The sequence below is a fragment of the Urocitellus parryii genome, chromosome 12, assembly GCF_045843805.1.
Source record: "Urocitellus parryii isolate mUroPar1 chromosome 12, mUroPar1.hap1, whole genome shotgun sequence".
NCBI classification, from domain to species: Eukaryota; Metazoa; Chordata; class Mammalia; order Rodentia; family Sciuridae; genus Urocitellus; species Urocitellus parryii.
The window spans coordinates 4378720-4402297 of NC_135542.1; the positions used below are offsets into that span (position 1 = coordinate 4378720).

General features: G+C 43.3%; 1 protein-coding gene across 6 annotated transcripts in view; it reads right to left on the reverse strand.

Annotated features, from left to right (window-relative positions):
* Positions 1-23578, reverse strand: part of Uxs1 (UDP-glucuronate decarboxylase 1) — a 93791-nt gene that overhangs the window by 23479 nt on the left and 46734 nt on the right. For all 6 annotated transcript variants that reach the window (XM_077791758.1, XM_077791755.1, XM_077791760.1 and 3 more), the window contains 4 exons: positions 20682-20862; positions 10841-10945; positions 6191-6250; positions 3141-3262 (listed from right to left, as the gene is read on the reverse strand). In XM_077791758.1, the coding sequence (XP_077647884.1) occupies positions 3141-3262; positions 6191-6250; positions 10841-10945; positions 20682-20814 (420 nt within the window). In that variant the 5' untranslated portion in view covers positions 20815-20862. The remainder of the gene's footprint in view (positions 1-3140; positions 3263-6190; positions 6251-10840; positions 10946-20681; positions 20863-23578) is intronic.

Sequence of the window (23578 nt, forward strand, 5' to 3'; positions counted from 1 at the left end):
TATTATGGTATTATGAGGAAGAAAACTTCCTTCTGGTTTATCCTTGATTTCTTATGTTTCTGCACCTTGCAAAGCATCCTGCCATAGCAGGAACAGAAACGTGTCTCATTGTTCTTCCTACTTGGCACTGATTCAGAAAGAGGGGGCAAAACATTCGTAACCCAAAAAATGAGGACAGGAGATGACAGTATAGGCCAATAATCCCAAATACTCAGGAGGCTGAGGCAGGAGAATCTCAAATGCAAGGCTGGCCTCAGTAAGTCAGTGAAACCCTGTTTCAAAATATAAAACCAGGGCTGGAGATGTAGCTCAGCAATAGAGCACTCCTGGGTTCAATCCTCAGTACCAGCTCCTCTAACCGGGGGGAAAAAATGGGGGCAAGGGACTGGGAGTTTACCACAGGCCCTTTTCACAGGCTTGTCAGAATTCAGGTGACATCACAGTGACTTCTACTCTTGGCCATGTTGTCCCTTCTCAAAGCTACAACCTCTACCTTTCTGCTTTGCAGCTACAACTGGTCAGGATTCTGGCCTACCCAGGGCAAGGCACATGGTCATTCTGTGGCTTAATGGCCCCCCAGGGAACAAGTGAGGGGTTCTAGGGACAGGCAGCTACATTACACCTGCTCACAAGAACCTGTCACCAGGGGCAGGCTTTCCTCAGTGTTATCTCTAGAATGACACAGACGGCAGCACCCCCCGGCAGATGTGCACCCTGGCCAGATATGCTAAGCACAGGGAGGAGCACTGACGAACTACAGGCTACTTGTCAGCCACGAGGACAACCTCCACCGTCTCCTTCTCAGAAGGTGCCAGGAAGTAACTGAGGCTTTGTTCCCTGGTAAGAATTGCACTAGGAGGCTGGCTGGGGGCATGACTCTTGCATACATCCCACGATTGTCTGTGGGGCCTCCTGCGGGTGAGGTATGTGCCTGGTAAATGCACAGAGGAGGCACTGTGCCAAAGGAGCAAGAGAGGTTCTTTACAAGGACATCCCTGGCCGTGTGGGGACCCCTGACAGAGTACCTGGCAGGGATGCTCGGCCACAGAGGTGAGGACCAGCTATCCACATGGGGAGTTTTAACAGGTACTTCCCTCTACAGTTTTCAGGGCAATGCCATTCGTGCCACTAAAGTGAGACAGTGCAAGCATAAACTGAAATGCTGACAGCTCAGATCTATCTAGAAGCCACCTTCCTGCATACATGACATACATGGATCCATGGTTCAGTGGTGTGTAACATGCAGAATCAACTAGCGTCCAGGTGCCAAGAACAGGGCTTCAGCATATAGACCGTGCTCAACAAATGCTGGCTCCATTGTTATTAAATTCTATCATTATCATGTGTACATACTCACTGAATGTTTGAGGCTATTTTATTAATTACTTAATAAAAACTAAAAGTTTAACATTTCCCATCTACCTACCAGTTTTACTTACATAAAAATTCACTAAGTAAAAAATACAACCAAACACTGGGCACAATGGCACACACCTATAAGACTTGGGAGGCTGAGGCAGGAGAATCACAAATGAGAGGCCAACCTGGGCAACTTTGAGAGATTTTGTTTCAAAACAATAAATAAAAAGGCCTAGGGATGTAGCCAGTGGTAGAGTAACCTGGGTTCAATTCCTCATACCCCTTCTCCACCACAGCTGTAAGGCTGAAAGCAAAAGAAAAAAAGCCGAGAACATATTATTCCTGAAATGTATTACTAGATTAAATGCATTTATGTGCCTTCATACCCTAGCCAGTTTTTATAGGGACACAGGTTGTTCTACATATTTAAAACACCTTAAATTTTGGGGTCTAGATGTTCTGGGCTCAGAAATGACAAAGGCACATTCTTTTAAAACTGGTAACATTTCTTAGAATAAATGGATAATACAAGGAAGGCAATGGCCCAAAGTGGGCTAGAAAGCATTATGTCTACTGCTGGTAGAGAAATAAAGCAGACAGGTCTAAATACTGAAACCAGCACAGGTTCTTTTAATGAACTTTTAATGGTATTTTATTAAAGTATAAGGAGCAAGAGAGACCCTGACAAGCCCTTCGTGCCACAAAAAGAGGCAGCATGTTTCTGCTTGGCTTCAGCTACGCCATCTGTGCAACACCATGTAATGAAAGGCCATGACAGTCCCCATGTGGCATATGTCCACACTGCCCAGCCCCCTAGGGCCTCAGATAGGCAATAAGGAAGATTCCCTGAACACTGAGCACCCATATGCCACTCTCCTCTCTCTCAATGCCCGGAGCTTGCCTGCAGGCTGGACCCTGGGCCTGAGAATACTGTTCCCACTGACACTGCATCTTTTAACAACCTGTCCTGGAACAACATTCCATGCCTGCAGGTATTTCCCTGCATGTTCCACTTAATAAAGGACATTATGCCAAGGATCTGAGAGAGCTGACCCAAGAATATGGTCATACTCCCTTTGAAAATGCATGGAAGAGCCTGGGCTGTCGCCTGAGCCTGTGGGGACCCCTTTGCACAGCTCACTGGCAGGCACAGCAGGTACAATGAACCCCAGGTCAGAGGTTAAGAACTGAGTAAACAATGGGTCATGTCTCCAAGTACACAGCAGCAGAACCTGTGTGGGAACCTCAGCCTCTCAGTCTGTGGGCAACTTCTGCTACGTCATGTGGACATTATGAGATATCCATGGCAGAAGCACTGACAGCAACAATGAACAACGAGAAAGCAGGAAATGATAGCAAATACGAAGAACAATTCTTAGAGAAGTACAGATTAAAGCAATAGTGAATCAATTTTTTTACTATTAAGAAAAACAAAAGAAAAATTAAAAAAGGAAAAAAGAAAGGTAATCCATCCATTTGGAGGCTTCAGGAAAAAAGAGGCACTCATGAGCTACTGGTAGGCAACTGGCAATGGAGAAGCATACTGGTCCATGGTATTCCAAACCCTAAGAATTCATCTCTGGGAAATTATTTTCAAAATAAGGAAACATGAAAAAAGCTGTGCACAACACTGCTCATTAGTAATAATGGGCAACTGGTCTTCCCTACACTTGCCCCCAGGCATAATTAATGGCAGCATTTAATGCTTTTATGACACTTTACCTCTGATATGCTGACGCTCTGTGTGCCTAGAACGTAAGCCCCAGAACCTGGTTAAGTACCTGCTTCATGTAGGCGTAGCACATGGTCTCTGCGACACGTTTGCCTTCGTCGTAGCAGGCCCGAGGTCCTATTGGATTCACGTGGCCCCAGTAATCCTCACTTTGAGGGTGGACTTCAGGATCTATATATAGGTCAGGGGAAAATGAGATTGTTTTCATCTTTCCTTTTTAACCAGTTCATCTGCACTAGGAATAGAGCATCTTTGAGGTACAAACATCTTCAAATGGAGAGAAGCATCAAAGAGGGGAGGAAACAGTGTTCTATATACCATTCTCCTAAGTTGGAATTGACATTCTTACTACTGATTAAGTAATGATAGCATTTAATTTTTTTTTGATATCAGGAATTTAACCCAGGGGTTCTTAACCACTGAGCTACATCCCCTACTCCCTTTTTTTTCGAGATGGGATCTCACTAAGTTGCTCAGGGCCTTGCTAAGTTGCTGAGGTTGGCTTTGAACTTGTGATCCTCCTGCCCCAGCCTCTCAAGACACTAGGATTATAGGTGTGTACCACTGTGCCTGGCTAATGATAGCATTTTATTTACTTAATTATTTATTCTAAAAAATATTTCATTTTTTAGTTGTAGCTGGACACAATACCTTTATTTATTTATTTCTTTTTATGTGGTGCTGAGGATTGAACCCAGGGCCTCGCACATGCTAGGCGAGCGCTCTAACTACTGAGCCACAGCCCCAGACCTAATGATAGCATTTTAGAAAAGAAAAATAAAATATCAAAGTCTCTCAAATCTCCCTTTTCTTCCATAAATTGTCCTTAACTTTTAGGTTGTTACACAAGCTATCATGTGTATGTGTGTTAATGACAATATACTAATATATAATAGAAAGGAAATCAGTAGAGTGGAGTATCAGGAAGGGTGGGGAAGGAAGGAGGGGAAGGAGGGGAAGGAAAGGTACTGGGGAAGGAGATTGATCAAATTATGTGCGTGTATAAATATGGCATAACGAATCCCACTATCATATATAATTATAATGTACCAATAAAGAGCAGACAAACAGCATCTCTGGAACATGCAACTTTCACATTTGCTGTCACCAGAACAAATCTAAGACCCGTGATGAGACAAGCTGGATGCCCTCTGTTGGGTAAACACAGGGATACAGTGTCTACCAGCAAATGGAATTCCCAATTTCTGTTTCTCTAGTGTATAAATCAATCACACCTTAAGATCTACCAGTGAAACAGATACTATAAAGAAACCAAGTAACAAATTCCTTTTTAAGTACAAGTATATTTCTGGAATGTGAATTACGACCTAGTTTATCCAGTACATCAAGAACTTTCTACTCTCTGAGTACAATCAGGGTAGAAAACCTATAAATCTTTGTTAAGAAATCTAGACAAAAAGATACTACGGCGACTCTGTGTTACTAATTTACATCTTGTTAATCTTGCTCCTGAAGTTGACTTCAGGCTCTTCAGGATGGCCTTGAGTGAGTGCTGGGAAGGGTCCATGCAGACATCTGGCAAAAACCTCTGATTCCTTACCACCCCTGCAGCCCCCACGAAGCCGCTGCGCAGCACAGAGTAAGGTCTCTCTGTCTGGGGCTGTGGCTTACTGTTCCCTTAAGAAAAGGTGAGGCTTTCACTGCACATTGGTAGAAAAGATTGATGCAAAGACTCCCAGAGAGGAAAACCAAAGACTTACATTCACAGACGACTGATACTAGAACCTTTTCCAGGGATTTTTGACAAGGGCTGGGCAAGCCAGACAACAAATTAGATGGTCATAAATTTCTGACAAAGGAGAAGAAAGAGAGGGCTGGGCATACCCATTCAACCATGCACTGGCACGGTCTGGGCTGAAATGCCCAAGGCACCAAGATTCTGAAAAAGTCCCTTCACAACTTCACTTTGGAGAAAAACTGGGACAAACCACTTTGTTATTAGAAAAGTAAAGGCCTAGTCAGAAATGATTTCTAATTGCTTCCCATTTTATTGATATTTTGCAAGGTTAATGGACTAAGCAAATGCTCCACAAAACTTAAGTGGTTAATTTATCAAATGTCAGAGTAGAGCAACTGGCAAACTAATTGCAAGGATTACGCCCTAAAGTTAATTTAAGAACTAAAGGACACCAGCTCTTATCAAAAATGCAGATAATAAATGGGGCGGGTGAGGATAAAGGAAAAACACGTCACTCCACTTTTTGGACAGAAACATAGATGAGGCAGGACTTCAAAGATGATGATGTGCTATATTTTCATGGGGTTACAAAGATTATAACTGCATTAATTAGAATTTCTGTGCATTTTTTTTCCATTTGCTTCCCTTACATTAAAAAAATTGTCTTCCAATTTACCCTTTGGCTTCCTCATTTCTTTCATCCAGAACAATAATACAAAATGAGTGGGGAGCCAGGGTCTGGCTCCCACTGCATTGACTAAACAGTTCTCCCAAACCTTGCACCCAGGTAGTTTTGGGCTGAATAGAAGCCAAGGTGGATTGAAAACAAAATCCTCCTCCTACCACCAACATGAATTCCCAGGCCTTGGTGGGCCTGGGAGGGATGATGAAGGCTATAGCTGTTAAATCAGGCTCTGGAGTTTTCTGGCACTATCCACTTACGGTTCTTCCAGAGACTGTTCTATAACAGGTAAGGCAGGCCAACCTGTGGGCTGCTGGTGGATCAGACATGAAGTACACATTGCTCCCAGTGAAGAATAACATGTGCCAGCTGAACAGGCCAAACAATCCCCATGGAATGCAATTTTGTTATACTTTAAGAGCAGAATGGAAAAAACACTGGTGTGCAACCAAAAACAGTGGAGTCTTATTGGCCAGGTGACACGATCCAGTCCTCCAAGAATATACAATAAGAGAGTTAATCTCACTCAGAGGACAAGCCTGGTGACCCCAGAGGCTGGGATGGAAAGCCTCGGGGCCATCACACACAGGAAGAGCTTGAGCAGACTAGGCCTTCTCAGAACGACATCCTGGGCTTGATTCCTTCTTCACCCAGGACAGGAGGCAAACAGCACAAAGGTTTAGTGGAAGCAACTGTGGCGAGGGCTCCACCCACTCACCTCCATACACCTCCGAGGTGGAGGCCAGGAGCAGACGGGCGCCCACGCGTTTTGCCAATCCTGCAAAAAGAGAGTCATGATCAGAGAAACTGTCTACTTTCATGGACAGGCACACTTTATGTGGCAATTTAAGCATATTTTAATATAAAAGATATCTGATGATCCAACAAATTATCCACTCTGATGGTATATGCCTTGGACCAAACAAAAGCAGTAAGAAAAATCAGATAGATTCTTAGAAAAACAGTATTAGTTGGATTCTTAGAGTTGTAAGGAAGACCAGATGCAGACTCTGTTGTTTGCTAAGGTGTGATTTCAGGAATTATTTTGCTTAAAATATTGCCCCATATTTTCTGACCTCACCCTGGTAGGCAGAAGGCCAGGCTCTTTTCACCTTAGTCTCCAAAATGGCCTCTGTGGCCCAGGAAGCACTGCCAGGAGGGAGCCACGAGGCAAGGTGTGCAGGCAGCACCCAGGGGCAGTGTGGGGAGGCTGAAGGCTAAAGTGAGAGGGAGCCAGGGGTCTGAGTATCTGAGGATCTAGAGGAAAGCAGAGAGCCAGGAATATATAAGAATAAGAGAATATAGTTGCTAAAAAGGTGAGAATTTGGAGATGGATTCTGCCAACTCCACAATGTGCAGAAGGAAGGAAAAATGTTAAAAAGGGAGGTTTGCATCAGATTGTATCCATAGGCTAACAACTCCATGGGCCCACGGAACCTGTAAGGTGGATCACCACAGAGTATTATGGCAGAGACAGAAGTAGTAGCTTCAATAAGGATCCTGAGGTCTTTTTATTTTTAAAGTTAACTTTTTGAGATATTTGTACAATTCGGCTGTATGAAATAACACAGAAAGATCCCACATACTTCTTCACAGTTTTCTTCAATGTAAGAACTTGCAACACCGAAGTATCAGATTTCACAATGTCATAGTGACATTGATGCAATGACCATCCCTACTGCTAGAGTCCTCCACTGATGTAACTGACTCAGAACATTCCATCTCTACAAGGGCCCCCACATTACCTTACCTCCTCTCTCCTTCCCACGCCTGTAACCCAAAATCCATTCTCTATTCCTGTAACTTTGTCATGTCAAATACGACACATAAATGGAATCATACAATATTACCTTTTAGAACTAAATTTCTTCACTGATCACATTTCCCTGGAAGTCTACCAAGTTATTGTATGTGTCAACAGTTCCTACCTATTTTGTCCTAAGGACTCTGCTAGAAAAAAATGGGTATATAATCTAATCATTTATCCATTACTGAACATTTTAGTTGTATTCAGTTTTTCACCACATGACTAAAGCTGCTATGAACATTTACTACAGGTTTTTCATGTGGCATAAGTTTTTATTTCTCAGAGATAAATGCCCAAGATGACAATTACTGGGTATTATGGCAGCTACATACTAACTTACTTATCATATTTATTTATTTTTTTAAACCAGGGGTGCTCTACCACTGAGCTACACGGTCTCATAATAAAAAATGGAGTGACTCTCTTGCCTTTGCTTCCAGAGTAGATGAACTTACACATGTGTGCCACTATGCCTTCCTGCTCTATTCAGTTTATATATATAATTTGTCAATGGACCTTTATTTTATTTATTGATACTGAGAATCAAACCCTGTGCCTCACACATTCTAGGCAAGTGCTCTGCCACTGAGCCACAATCTCAGCCCATCTATTCATTTTTTTAAACCCATCAAACTGTTCTCTAGAGTAACTGTACCATTTCATATTTCCCTAGCTTTTAGTTTTCTCTAAACTTTGGTAAAAAAAAAAAAAATAAAATAAACTTTGGTAAAATATATACATCACATATGCAATGTGTTGATGTAAGAGAAACTGAGCTTAAAGATTCTGAAACAGAGGCAACCGTCCAGGGTGAAGTCAGAGGAGCTAACCCAGCTGCAGCAGAGCTAAGGTGTTTATGCTGAGATTGGACAAAGAACAAAGAGGTTCCATCAGATGAAGTCAACACAGGACCTGAGAGGTGGTGAAGCAGTGGAGGGAAGGGCCCTCCCCTGAAGTGTAGGTAAAGTGCAGTGCATCTTGTCAAGTGCAAAATGTCTCGGTTCAGACTGCAAAGTTCCATGTGGAGTTCTCCCCATTCTAGTGATGGTCTCCTTTGACTTCTGTCCATGTCATTCCTGGAAGATCCCCCATCCTTCCTGCAACACTTCCACATCCACTCTTACTCCTGACTCAAGCCCTAGCTCAGGAGTCCTTTTGCCTTGAACTCTAACAGCATCTTGTTGGGCCATTCTCCTGGAACATTCCCCTTCCTCATCTGCATCACCAATGCCTGTGCCTGCAGAGCATCCTCTCATGGAATGTCAAGGTCCTCGGCAGAAGAGCCTGGGTAAATGTATCCAAATCCCTCACAGTGCAAGGTACAGTGCCCTAGGTATAGTAGCTGAATTCCCTAAATAGAAGATCAGGTATCATATGCACAGGGGGTTTTTCCTCCATGGTGTCTGGTTATGGTATGATGGAGGGGATGGGGGGCCAAAAGAGTGACTGGGAGATTGTGGTGGCAAGACCTGGGTACAGCACATCATGTTTCTAAGTAGGAAGATAGACATCCTTTCCTGCCTGGTGATCAGGGCAGGGGACAATAACAGAGGGCAAATGTTCTTTCTAGGTTAGTAGATCGTCTTACTTCACTCAGAACGTGACCCCTATGAAGGTTAATTTCATGTATCAACTAGATAGGTTAACGGATATACCCCAACAAATATCTAGTTGAAGATTTTTTGGGGGGTGTGTCTGTGAAGGTATTTCTGGAAGAAATTAGCATTTAACCTATAGATTAAGTAAATGAGATGGGCATCATCTCATTTAGGGTCTAATAGAATAAAAAAGCAGAACACTGATCTGTCCTGAGCTCTCCAGTTCTCAGGCCTCTGAACTATCCTATTCACTTCCCTGGGTCTCCGGCCTGCAGAGGGAAGGTGGGAATTCTCAGCTTCTATAATCACAGGAGCCAATCCATCATAGGAGCCAATCCATCACAGGAGCCAATCCATCATAAGTCCTGTTCTTCCTTTTCTATTTTTTTTTTTTAATTGCCGCGCTAGGGATTGAACCCAGGGCCCTGTGCATGTTGGGCAAGTGCTTATCACTGAGCTGTGTCCTCAGACCCGAATAACACCCTTTCTACATATCTAATTATATTCCTACTCTGTTCCTCTTGAGTACCCTAACACAATCCTCCAAAATGTTCAGCCTTAGAGACTTAAAATCCAGTCTCTGGCTGCCCTTGTAGACCCTTGTTTCCATGCTCCACTCAAATTAATATTTAGGACTGTCTTTCCTAAATCCATTTTAGAACCTGCTTTAAATGTTCTTATAATTAAATCCGGTTTTCACTTGACATTTTAAAAAGTGGTTCCTTTCTTCCACTTTGCAAATAATCAAAACACCTACTTAAAAAAAAGTACCAAACTTAAGTATGCCTCTAATTTTAAATGTTAACAAGTACATATTACCCACAGCCATAATCTAAGGCACGCTGTTTGTGAATACACGTGACCATTTTTAATGTCACCAACGCTTTCATCTTCCACTTCTAACGTGAATCCTAAGGTTAGCCTAGAGCAGGAGTTCAGTTTCCACAACACCCACCTAGGGCAGCCTCTTGGCCCCAATGTACCAGGAGTGCTGCTGAACCACCTCTTTGGGCAAGGCCACTCCACAAAATCTTGGGACCAGAACCTTCCAGGACAGGATGTGCCATTAATCCTAGGCACTGGCCAACTGAAAGAGGAACACTGGTCACCTGTGGTCACTCCCAGGGGATTTAGCCTGAGGCATCAAATACCAGTGATTACAGCACAAAAAAGTTATGCTGAAATGTGTCCCCCATGACAAATTCTGATGACATACAGGCTACATACTGTGAAACTGTCAAGTAACAGGGGCAAGGTGATGAAGAAGGTATATAAATACCAAGGTCAAACTAATTAACTTCCAATGATGAGGATCCCCATAGCCTGCTTTGTTTTTCATGGTTTTAGCTACCTGTGGTCAACCTCAATCTGAAAATATTAAATAGGAAATTTCAGAAATAAGCAATTCATTAGTTTTCAACTATGCACTGCTCTAAATAGAGAACAAACTCTTGTGCTGTGCCACTCTATTCTGCTCAGTATGTGAAACATCCTATTTTCTGGTGTATCCACACTGTATTTGCCACCCACCTGCCAGCCATTTGGTGGCCATCTCAATGACCAACTGTTCTGATAAGGCAGTGTTTATGTTTAAGAAACTCTTACCTTATTTAATAATATTCCCAGGGCCTAAGAGTAGAGATGAATGAAATTTAGATATGCCAAAGAGAAGCAATAAAGCATTTCCTTTAAGAGAAAGGTGATAGTCCTTGAATAAGAAAAAACTAATCATAAGCTAAAATTGCAAAAATGGAAAAAAAAATCTTTGAGCTATTTTTGTAGTTGCATCTCTAACTGCATAATTACAGCCATAAGTGTTCTGTTAAGAGAAAAGGTGTTTCAGGAATCCTCTGGTGGTCTTTGAATGTACCCACTGCAGACAAGGAAGGACAACTGTATCTATGCTTGGAATTGCCCAAAATATTCCCAGCAAAGGCAGCAAAATGAGAAAATGACCACTTACCCAACATGTTCAATGTCCCAATTGTATTGGTCTTCAGCGTCTTGATAGGGTTATACATATAATTTGGAGGGGAGGCTGGGGACGCCAGATGGTATATTTGGTCAACTGAAGGAGAAAAAGGGAAGCATGTTATTTCCAAGTAAAACACTTTAGAAAGTTTCAAACTTCTATTGATTACACTGTGAAATAAAGGTGTTAGTGTATCTTTCACTGAAATTCTAGTTGTTAGCACATTATTCTTTATAGAAACTAATTTACATTTGTAATTAGAAGAACTTTGAACAAAAATAGAAAGTCTAGTTATCTGGAAAAAACCTCTGTGCAAGGCCAGTAAGTGGAGTCTGTCCTCCTCTGACTGAAGTCTGATGACGGAGTTGAAAACTTTCTGAGGTTTGTGTCCCAGATACAGTAATGATATCAGAAGGAAGACTGATTTTTAGACACAGAATTAAGCATGTATATCTAAAATGAACGTTTTTAGCTGGTAGAGCAAATTTAATACAAAACTAGGGAAGAAAATTGCATCCTATACATGTAAAACTAGACCCTGAGATGACAGGTGAGGAGGGTGGTTCTTAAGCTCTGTAAGTAAACGCCCATCGCTCACAGAGAAGCTGAGGATGGGATCAGAAAGCCCAGCTGCTGCAACCAATCATCCTTTGCACATGGGTTCATCCTGGAGAAGAGGCTTGCAGGGAATACCTCTACCCTGACACACCAGGTGCTGGAGGCTTGGTTCCCAGTATGGCAGTGTCGAGAAGGGGTGGATCCCTTAAGAGGTGGGGCCTCATAGGGGGTTCCACAGATTGTTCGCAGAAGAGATTAATGTGAACTAATGCTATCTCTCGAGTTCCAGCTCTTGTGGGCTATATTAATACTCAAGAGAGAGAACTGTTATAAAAGAGTGGGCCTGGCCACTCCCTACTCTCTTGCTTCCTGTCTGGCATGTGATTTCTTCTTCCTCTTCTCTCTCTCATCCTTGTATGTGCTACTGTTAATGCCATACTTTTGGACCTTCAGAACTGTTAGCTAAATAAACCTCTTTTTAGTATGCATTATCCTGCCTAAGGTATTGTTACAGTAACACAAAACACACTCGCAGAGCTACCAATGGGGCCATGCTTTGATAACACTCTGATATAGGAATTGCAAGTGGGTACACTCTGGAACTTTTTTTGTGTGTTTGTATTGTGTGTTTGTGTGTGTGTGTGTGTGTATTCACACACACGCGTATTTAAAGCAAAGTTCAAAAAATATCAACCTAATTTAAAAACAGAACTAACGCTTGATAAAACAATAATCTTCTTTTCAAGAGAACTAAGAAAACACAAAACATTTAAAAATGGTTGAGCGCCTGCCAATATGCAAATTCATTGAAAGGATGTGTCCAAATGACAAGAAAATCTTATCATTCTCACTCCCACAAATCATTCTAACCTGGTAAGTTGCTAAAAATAAAAAGCAAAAAAAAAACAAACAAACAAACAAAAAAAACACCCTATTACATGAACTGGAAATAAACCAGTATTTTAGAATCGAGTCTCATAAAATTCCTTAACCCTGGGGCTCTTGTCTTTTCCAGCTTACAGAGAGGACCAGCATGTCCTGTATGGTGCAGTTTGGATCTGGAATGTCCTCGAAAGGCCCTGTGGCAAAGGCTTGGTCCTCGGCTTAGCATTAGTGGAAGGAAATGCAACCGTAAGAGGTGGGAACTTGTGGAAGGTTTTAAGGTCACTGGAGGTGTGCCCTTGAAAGGGATAATGGGACTCTAGTCCCTCCCCTCCCACCTTTCGCTTTCCCTGTATGGGGTGAGAAGTTCTGTTCCACCAGGTACGCTCACCATGTGCTGCCTCACCACAAACCCCAAAGCCATAAGGCAAACTGAATAAGGATAGAAATCTTTAAAATTATAAACCACAATAAACCTTTCTTCTTTATAAGTTGATTATCTCAGGTATTTGTCACAGTAACAGAAAGGTGACTAACATACTGCATAGTTCCTGTGTATGTGCTTAAAGATTCTGGGGCTATAGGTGTAAGTGGCAGATGGTTAACCCTAGATATGGGCACTGAGACTTTCCCTAAAACATGTCCTCAATACTCACTGTCACTCTAGGGCAAGACCAGGTCATCAAAAACTGAATGTGTCAAACAGACGTTCAGAGCCAGAGCTGAGAGTGACCCCAGAGCACGTGGAGGTGGGCCAAGAACTGGATCTTGCTACACACCTCACAAGCCACTGGCATTTCTGCTCTCACACAGGGGCCACCCCATGCTCCTCAAAGAGAGTGTACGCCAGTGTGCGCGGGTTGTGATCTTACAGAGCAAGCTGTTCAGCACCAACTTTACTCCCGTGGGACAACATCTGTAGGGAAAGACAGAAAACTGCACTAAAAATGAAGGGGGGAAAGAAAGCCTTGATAGGGCTGGGGATATGGCAGTTCAGCAGCAAAGCACTTGACGACCACGTGCAAGGCTCTGGGCTTGATCCCAACACCAGCACACAACACGCACTCACAAAATTAAATAAATACATTTCATCTTAAAAAACAAAATGCCTGAAGAGCCCAGGATGCTTCCTTGACATCAAACAGAAACCATCAACTGTACTTTCTCCCTCATGGCTCCAGGCCAGGCTTTCTTCTTCAAGGCTAACTCAGACACCAGTTTCTGGGAAGCCTCCCGCAGCCCCATTAGAAAGCCCCCTCTTGCTGCCGGGGGCTATAAGGCTGGCTCACAACGGCTTCAGGCTACTTCAAGTGACTACACTTGTCTGCAGCAGTCTCAGTGAGCACCTAGATGCCTTTTCCCCTTCCTCTCTCCACACAGCTGTGGTCTCGGGAAGGCAGGCCTCCTTGGTGGCCTACTGGTATGTGCAAACACAGATTCTGAGCCACTGCAGGGCTGACGAACATCAACTGTATGTAGATGGACCTGGAGACCTTCAGTGGAAGACAAAGAGCCCTTTGGGCCCAGGTGCCATGGGAACAATGCTCTGAGTTAGCTGAGTGAAGCCATAATTTGGAATTTTTTCATTCAAAAAGGGTATTCCATCCGTTCTCCCCCCACCCCATCATTGGACAGTTTTGCCATCTACTGTTCCTGAAAAGTTAAGGATGCCCCATAAAACTGTGTCATGACCTTGTTTCAGTGGAACACGGCGCAGCATTCCACTTAGAAACCTACGAGCCCTGTGAAAAGCCAAGTCCTCTGCAGCTCCTCTTCCCTGTGAGGAGGTACTTGGCCTGTAACACTGATGACAGCAACTCTAGTTCCTGTCCTAAAAAGGACACTGCACAGTCTGTTGATTTAATTAATGTGGTAAGGAATCATGAAGGGGAGAGAAGAGGGAAACTTCAGAGTAGAGATAAACACACAGGGATGAGAAGCCGCAGAATACAACCAGCTCTGGAATGTCAAGGGAAAGAGTCCCCCAAACATGTGAACCATGTAGCTCAAAGCAGATAAAAAATGAGTGTGGCATCAAAAGCCCCTTCTGGGGCGTGCGCCTGTGATTTCAATAGCTCGGGAGGTGGAGGCATGAGGATCTCGAGTTCAAAGCCAGCTTCAGCAATTTAGCAAGGATCTCAGCAGCTCAGTGAGACCCTGTGTCTAATAAAATAGTGCTAGGGATGTGGCTCAGTGGTGGAGTGTCCGAGTTCAATCCCCAGTACCACAAAACAAAACCAAAACAAAAAACACCCCTGCTGCGAGTGGAAAGGCGCTAAAGTGGGGAAAGAAAGGGATGTCCACCTATCTGTTGGCCATGTGGTGACTGCCATGTGACCCTGCCATGACCCTTCTCATTACCAGGTCACATGTGCCATGATTTCAGGTAGAAAAAAAAGGAGCCTCAAGAAATAAATAGCTCTAATTAATTATCAATAGCAGTCCCGCCAGAAGGGGAGAGGCAGGTGAGAGGAAGCCACAGCCTGCTCGGCCTCCCATGAATCCTGATGATGCAAAACCCCGTCTTTTGCCACAAATGAACTTTCTATATTCTTCAAATGGACTTTTCTAATGGTCATACCGGGGAAGAAAAGAACACAGCAGAAACAGAACAACTCCTGGGAGAACCCAAAACCACTTTTCAGAGAAATCAAGCGTTAACTTCTACCAGAGGGAAATCCACATAAAGACAGACTGCACGTACACACGCCTCTGTTGATCACTTCTGCAGAACTTCCATGGTACCTGGTGTCAACTTCTCCCACCATGCTCAACAGCACTGTGGAGTGCCAGTTAGGAATTTGTACCTCGAAACTGAAGACTATGGACAATGAAACAGCTAAAAAGGGTTAGCTCTTTCTGTGAATGCCTGTGATTATTCAGCATATAATGAAATCCCATCACAAAGATACACTTGCTACAGGATTTTCTTTCTACACTTCAAGTCAGAGGCCTGGCAGAAAAACAGTCAGGCCTCCATATCCATGGCACTACACCCACAGAGTCCATCAATCATGGGTCAAAAATATCCCCAAAAGTCTGTGTCTGTACTGAACATGTGTGGACTTTTTGTCTCATCACTGTTCACTAAGCAACACAGTATTAATAAGTGTTTACATAACATTTACTTTCTATTAGGCATTCCAGGTCATTTAGAAAGAAATTTAAGCACATAGAAGGATATGCGTATATTCTGTGCAAAAACCACACCACTGTATATAAAAGACCTGAGCATCTGTGGATTTTGGTATCCTCAGGGGTCCTGGAACCAGTCCCCATTGGGTATGGAGGGATGACTGTACTGCTCAAGGAGAGGTCATTCTGCAACATGGCATCCCACAGCATGGCCCTAACCCTTGTCCCCAGCATTTATAAGGGAAAAAGGGATTTCAGAAGATGCAGAACTTCTAAAATTTCTTTCAGCATTTATGCTGAAATGAACAGTGGGATTTTGCCTCGATTCTTGTCAAACAGTATTTACATAGTGAAAAGGCTGCACATGCCAGACATCTGGCTCAGCCCCAGTCCTGGGGTTGCCCATCAGTGCTACTGGCAAGATATGGAGGGTTCGCTAGCCTCAAGATGCCACCACAGTAAGGGAGACTTCCAGTGTCCTGAGCTGCTCTGGAGGAAGCCCCGTGTTCCAGCACATAACCATGGACTCAATCCCCTTGGCAAACCCTATTTCCCTCCACATACCTTTCCTCAGTGGACACCAGGGTTGATAGCCCAATTTCTGCTATTTTCCCTCTGATTACACCTCTCCTTATGGCCTTTCACAGGAGTTCAGTGTCTGGGTAACAGAGCTGTGCGCCTTGCTTTCCTCACCAGCACAGTGAGTACAACTACTGCCTACTTCATGTGGTACTGAGGGCACTGAATTTACTAAGCAGACTATGATCAGAACGCTGCTTCAAATACAGGATGTGTGCAGTGAGTGTTACCTGAGGTCAGATTCTTTTATTTTCCTGAACTTTCTTACTGCAATTTCCAGGTATCAGTCTCCCCAGGACATAATGGGCATTATTGCTTTTTCAGTTCTCTACAGGAATGCTGGTCCAGATTCCTGTTCATGCAGTTAGTTGAAAAGCAAATCAGAACAGCTTTTCAGGAAAACACAGGCTCCATGAATCTAGTGGAAGCCTGAACAAGGCTCCGACCAGGTATGTTTAGATCATGATGAAAGGGACATACAAGTGTATACTGGTGGCTCTCTGAAGAATGGTTTATGATGGCCCCAAGTTGCAAAGAACCTAAAGACTCAATAACAAGAAATAATAAAATTGTTGTATATTTACACAATGGAGGCTTTTCAATAAATAACATTGAGGGGAAAAAATGTATCTTTGTCAAGAGATCCAGAATAGCCACACAACAGAATGCTAAGCAGCTGACTATGAAAAGATCACCAGGATACAGTATGAGAAGAGAACGAGGTGCAGGGCAATATGTAACAGGCTGCTGTCTCTATAAGGGAGATTATGAATACCTATTTGTATTAGCTAGGTCACACATACACACTTAAGATTCTCTCCCATCTCATTCTTTAGCAAATGCTAAATGAAAAACCTAATTCTCTTATTTAGGTCAAAGTACTTTTTAATCTCTACTGAGACTTCTTCTTTGACCCAAGTGTCACATACAAGTATGTCGTTCAAGTATTTTGTGGTTTTCCAGCTGTCCTTCTGCTGTTGATTTCTAGTTTAATTTTACTGTGGCTTGACAGTATACTCTATCTGGCTTCTGTTCTTTCAGGTTTGTTGAGGTGTGTTCTGTGACCCAGAAAGGGGTCACTTTTGTAGAGTGTTCCTTGTGAGCTTGAGAAGCCGTGCTCAGCTGCTGCTGAATGAAGCAGGCATGGTGGGGAGAGCAGAAGCGATGGTGTGGGGGCTGCTGCAGGACAGGGAGGGAACCATCAAGCATGTGGAAGAACCCTGGGCCAAGGCTGGGAACCTTGGGAGGAGGAAGCGAAAAGCGGGCTTCAACTACGAGGGAGAGACGTCTTGTGCCTCAAGATACATGTCAACTGAGGGGTTTAATACTCTGAGCACAGGACAAAACATTCCTCTTTGATCACGATCCCACCAGTGCAGGAGCATGCCTGTGTGTATGATGTGTTCTAGGCTCGATTTACGGCAGCAGTGGTGGAAATGGCCTAGAGAGGCTTTGGGTCACATCTTACAGTTAAAGCACATACTTACTAACAAAATTTTTACCATTTCTCAGTAGTACTAAAATTATCTAATCAACTGCTTCATGCTATTATAAATGTTATTGCCAAGTGTAGAACACAAAGAGTAATAATAAGAAAAATAGTTATCCTTTGGGGAGCAGTAGCTGTGGGCCAGATGCAGTGCTGAGACCCTGGGGCTGTGTTTTACTACTGTCTCAACAAATTTAGAGGCTTAAAAACTACCCAGCTATGAGGTCAGAGGTCAGCACAGTGTGCCTCAGTCAGTTCTCAGCTCTGCTCTTTGGGGGCTGTGTTCTTTTCTTCAGAGGGTGAATCAGGGTATGCCTCAGGGCTGTGGATGGAGGTCCCGCCTGCTGGCCCAGAGTTGCTCTCAGTGCTGTGCCTCTCCCACACAAATCTCATGGTTTCCATTCTGCTGGGACTCCCCAGGGCCTCTCTTCCACAGAATATATCTGCCTCTTCTCCTTATTCTGTTTCCCTCCCAGATAATCCAGCATAGTCTCCATTTTATAACAAGTGGTTCTTAAATGTTGGCCAGAGTCCCTTTACAGTAGTCTCCAGCTGGATCTCTGAGTGACTCCTGGAAGGAGCCTGGCAGAGCCCTGTCACATGTGACACCCAGCTGACCCTGAGCACTTCACGAGTAAGTTTGGGGGCAGAAGGTGGAATGTCTGACTCATGTTATCCCATATTTGGTTCACTCTACAAAAACCAAAGCCCAGTCCCAAAGTCAAACCAAAGCAGATTCAATAATTAAATGTTTAAAACAAGGTAAAAACCAATCAACCAAAAAACCCCACCAAGGCTATTTTTAAAAGATTAAACGTTCATCTAATCTTGAAATGGTTACAACATAAAATAAACAGAAAAAATAGCAAAGGGGAAATGAACAGATGAGAGTATATTAAAATCACAAAGTTTTGATGAAACAAAAAGGCCAAAAAGCCAGACTGGGGGAAGATGATAAATACAGCCAAATGGTTAACATATAATACTTAGTGCTACTAATGTCAAAGTAAGATGGACACCCCCTCAAAATGAAGACGACATGGAAATATTTGGTACAACTCGTTTTTTTTTTTTTTTTTGGTAGTTGTAGTTGGACGACCTGCCTTTATTTTATTTTTATGTGTTGAGGATTGAACCCAATGCCTCACATGTGCAAGGCAAGCGCTCTGCCACTGAGCTACAACCCCAGCCCAACAACTCGCTTTTTGATATTTACTGAGGAGCAACAAATGTATTTATAACAAAACCCTGCAGAATGTTAAATAAGATGAAATAAACTTTGGGGCAGTACTCCTCAGTGGTTACACTGGCTGCTCAAGACAGTTTGCTGGACATGGGAAATCTCACGGCGCCGCAACACTGGGGAAGGCAGAATGCTGCACCTACACGCAGTGGGGGTGAGGTGTGGGTGACTGTAGAAGCCCTGGAGTCACAGAACCAGGATGAATTCTGGGTCTGCCACTAATAACCCCATGGCTTTGGGCAGGTTCCAGCCCAACTCCAGTCCATTCAGTTCACCGGGTTGCCATCAGATGCGAACGAGAATACCTTAAGTCTGTGAGCTCAGAGCTCCTACCAGCAAGACCTCGTGATGGCTCACCTCAGCATACCTTAGAGGATTTTAGAGGAAGGAGACCTTTCAAAGTGCACCTAAGGCCCCTGAATTAGCTTCTTAAGGTTGCTTTAACTAAAGAACCACAAAAATCAAAACGTCTTTTTTGTGCAGCTCTAGACATTGGAAGTCTGGCAACACAGCATGGTCAGGCTGCACTTCCTCCAAAGGCTCCAGGTGAAGCCTTCCCTGCCTCTTCCACGTACTCTTTGGCCTGGGGCTGCATAACGATACTCTCTCATTCTTCACATCACCTTCTCCTTTTCTCCCTGTGAGTCTGAGTTTTCTCCAATTCTTTCATAAGGACACTTGCCATTTGAAGTATGGTCTATTCAGGTAATCTACATTAGATTCATAGGAAATCCTTAATGTATCAGTTTTCCACAGAGGGTATATTCACAGGTTCTGGAGGTTAATATGTGGATGAATCATTTTGAAGTCACTATATTACCTATTATTGGCCCAAACCATAATCCCTTTAAAATGGCAAAGTTACTAAAGGGCTCTAAACACTAATAACTGAGATTTTATTATTAATTCAATATTTATATTAGTCAGCTCTCTGTTATTATAATGAAAGGCCTGAGGCAATTAACTTATAAAGAGGAAAGGTTTATTTTGGCTCATAGTTCTGGAGGTTTCAGCTCAAAATCAAGTGACCCCATGATTTTGGGCCTCATCATGGCAGGAATTTGTGGTGAAGCAGAATCAATTATACCACAAGCCAGGAAGGAAAGGAAAAGAGAAAAGTTGGGGTCTCACCACACCCTTAAAAGGCATGTCCCCCAATATCCTAAGGATCCCCATAAGGCCCTAACAACTCCCAATAACACAACCCCAGGGACCAAGCTTTCAATACACAGACTCTTGGGGGACAGTCAAGATTCAAACTTATAGCAGTATTCCACATCACCAACTTTCTACAGGAAGCTAGAAGTGATTAGATGCAAGTAGCTCAGGAATTTGACTTGTTAGGCAATAGGGATGCTACCTTAGTTTACTCAGTCTGCTATAATGAAGTATCATAAACTGGTGGCTTACACACAGCAGAAATTTCTCTCTCACAGTCCAAGATCAAGGTGCTGGCAAATTATCTGGTGAACACTCACTTCCTGGTTCACAGATGGCAGCTTCTCACTGTGTCCACCCTTGGTACAAGGGGTGAGGGAGCTCTCTGGGCTTTTTCTACAAGGACACTAATCCCAGTCACACGGGGCTCCATGCTCATGACTTGATCACCTCCCAAAGATGCCAACTCCTAATGCCATCACCTGGGGGTTTAGATTTCAACATATGAACCTGGGGTATATGCACTCAGACCACAACAGAGGTGCATTACACAAACATTACTCACCAAATCCAAGAAGTGTGATAGAGGAGACAGACATTCACACTGTGAAAACCCTTCTTTACCACAGGAACAAGGATGGTGCCTTGTGCACATTGAGACCATTTCAAAAACAAAACATCACACCACATTCAATGTGGCCAAACCAGGCAAACCCACGGGGATCTGGCTGCTCTGGGGAGGATGGCTGTCCAACTGTCAATGACGCTCATGTGCAGTTTCCTCTCACCTTCTATGTAGAGGGGCTCCACCACATCATGGTTAATCAGCTCGAAGTTCTCATGGCCAATCCAGTGTTCCACATTTCTCTTTCTGCCTGTGAAGAAGTTGTCCACCACGGTCACCTCATGGCCATCCATCATGAGTTTGTCAGTTAGGTGGGAGCCCACGAACCCTGCACCTCCGGTGATCTGCATTGGGACACAGCGTGTGAGATACCCCGAGAAAGGCACATGAGAACACTGTGATGGCTGACATCATGGAGGCACATCTTTGGTGCACCCCAACTTAAAATTTTTTAAGATGAGAAAAGAGGGGCTGGGGTTGTAGTTCAGTGGCAGAGCGCTGGCCTCGCACATATGAGGCACTAGGTTCGATCCTCAGCACCACATAAAAAATAAACAAAATGAAGTTATTGTGTTCAACTACAACTTAAAAAAGCAAAAAAAAAAAAAAAAAAAAAAAAAAAAAAAAGAGGGAAGAGGAGGAAAAAGTTTTTAAGGCAGGATCTCTACACTCACTCCAAAACAAAGAAGTGACACTGTCTGTGAATTGCCAAGAAGCATAAAATGTTGAATTACCATTCAGTGAATGATACAGAAAAATCACAGTTACATGTTTCAAAATGTCTTCATAGGAATCTTTTTACATTAAATGTTTCTTGTTTTACCACAGATGAGATGATTAACATCCCTTACAGTTGGCCCTCCATATCTGGGATGCACATCCACCCCTCTAACTGGCCATGGACTGAAAATCTAGGTAGGCCTGTGATGGTTATGTCCATACTAGACATTTACAGACTTTTTGTTGTTGTCATTAATTCCTAAACAATACAGTACAACTATTTATATAGCATTTACAGTGGGCTTGGATAAGTAATGTAGAGTTGAGTTAAAGTATACAGAAGGATGTAAATAGGTTCTATTGAAATACTAAGCTGTTTATATAAGTGACTTAAGTATTCTCAAGATTCCTTTATCCTCAGGGAGTCTAGAACCAATACCCCAGGGACAATAGGGACAAGTACATTTGGTTCCAATACTACAACTAAAAAGAGTAATCAGCAAAATGTAAAACAAAAAAAAAAAAAAAAGAATTATATTTAAATTGGACTAAGCATGTCAAGAAAAATGTTATCTTTCAAACTGTTTGTGAGAACAGGTAATTGATGCCACTTGAGAACCAAAGATAAAAGTGAAGTTTCCCTGTTGGGTTAATGTCTGAGGGAGAACATGATCACTGCACAGTGTCAACTAACAGCCCAAAGCAAAATGTCAGCCATGAGGGATCAGGACAGGAGCTAAGCAACAATGTGTCCTAAACCCGAAACCATCTCAAATGTCAATTTTGTTTGAAAAAGGTTCTTAAAAATGAATAGGAAGATTTTATTCAAACTGAACTGTGTAACTGGAGGTGACCAGAGAGAGATGGCTTCCTCTCCCAGAGGGACAGGAGAAGTACGAGTGCAAAGCACCATCTGGGGAAACAGACTTGCGATTGAGCCACGTTCCTGTCCTGTTCTGTCTAGATGCCATTTCATCATGATTCTGGTTCTCTTCTTGCTTCAAGCTGCAAGAAACATGTCTCCTGACTTACAAACCTAAGTTCCTAGGTCTACAGTGTAAAACTTCTATTTTCCAAGAATCACCTGCTCAACTGAAATCTCACAATGTGATGTTAGCCACAGGCGAGAGAAGGTAAAGCCAAGCAAAGAAAGAAGAGGGGCAGGAAGGGAGAATATTATGGTTTATATCTGGAAGGTCCCCTGCATGATCCCCAATGCAGCATGGTTAAGAAGAGGGCTTCCAGGCCATGACTGGATCATGACAGCTCTGACCGTGCTAGTAGATGAATCCATTAGCCAGTCTAATCCACTGACGGACGAATGGTAGGGACGACCTAGTTGAAGAAGTCAGTCACGGGGTGTGTGCCCTAGAAGGGTTTTACCTTCATCCCGGCTCCTTTCCCTCTCTGCTTCCTGGTTTCCAGGAGCTGAGCAACTTTCTTCTACCATGACTTTCTGTCACAATGTGTGGTCTCACCTCAGGCCCAGAGAAATGCACTTGACCAATCCTGTACTGAGAGCTCTGAAACTGTGAGCCAAAATAAGCTTTTCCTCTTTAAGTTGTTGCTGTCAGGTGTTTTGGTCACAGTGATATAAAACTGACTAACACAAGGAGGCAGTATCGGGCAGATTCCAAGGAGAACCAATTCCTAACCACTAACTAGATATTTCCATTTGTTCTGATGAAGATACTGACAAAATGCTTTAAGACAGAATGGTTGATAAAGAAGCTCGGATTTTCAATAGTTTTCAACTAGCTTGAGAGCATCATTTTCTGAACCCCCTTTGCTTTAGAGATAAGAAACTGATGATGCAGAGAAGTTTAATTTTTTTATTAAGATCCTCAGATGATCAAGTCATGGCAAAATAGACCTACACTCTTCCTAATCACAGGCTTTCTACACTACCTATCAATTTGTAGAGTTTGTGCTTTTTTTTTTTAACCTATAGCACCCCTGCTGCTATCGCTTGGATATGTTATGTCCCCCAAGGGTCCCTGTGGTAGAAACCTGTCCCCTGTGCGGTGATGCTGGGAAGATGGGACTTTTAGAGATCAAGTCCAGGCCACTAGGGATACCCCTGGAGTGTATTAATGTGGTTCTCATGGGGTTCCAGTCAGCCCTCACAAGAGCGTCACTATGAAAGATCAGACCTGGCTCTGCCTACGCTCCTATGATACCTTCTTCCTCACCGACAGCTGCCACGATGCCATCTGCCAGGAGGTCCTCCCCAGGGCCAAGGGATGGGGCAGTCCCACCTTGGACCTGCAGTGTACAACACTGAACGCTCAGTAGGCCTTTTTCTTTAGGAAGTACTGATCTTCAGGTACGTTACAGAAA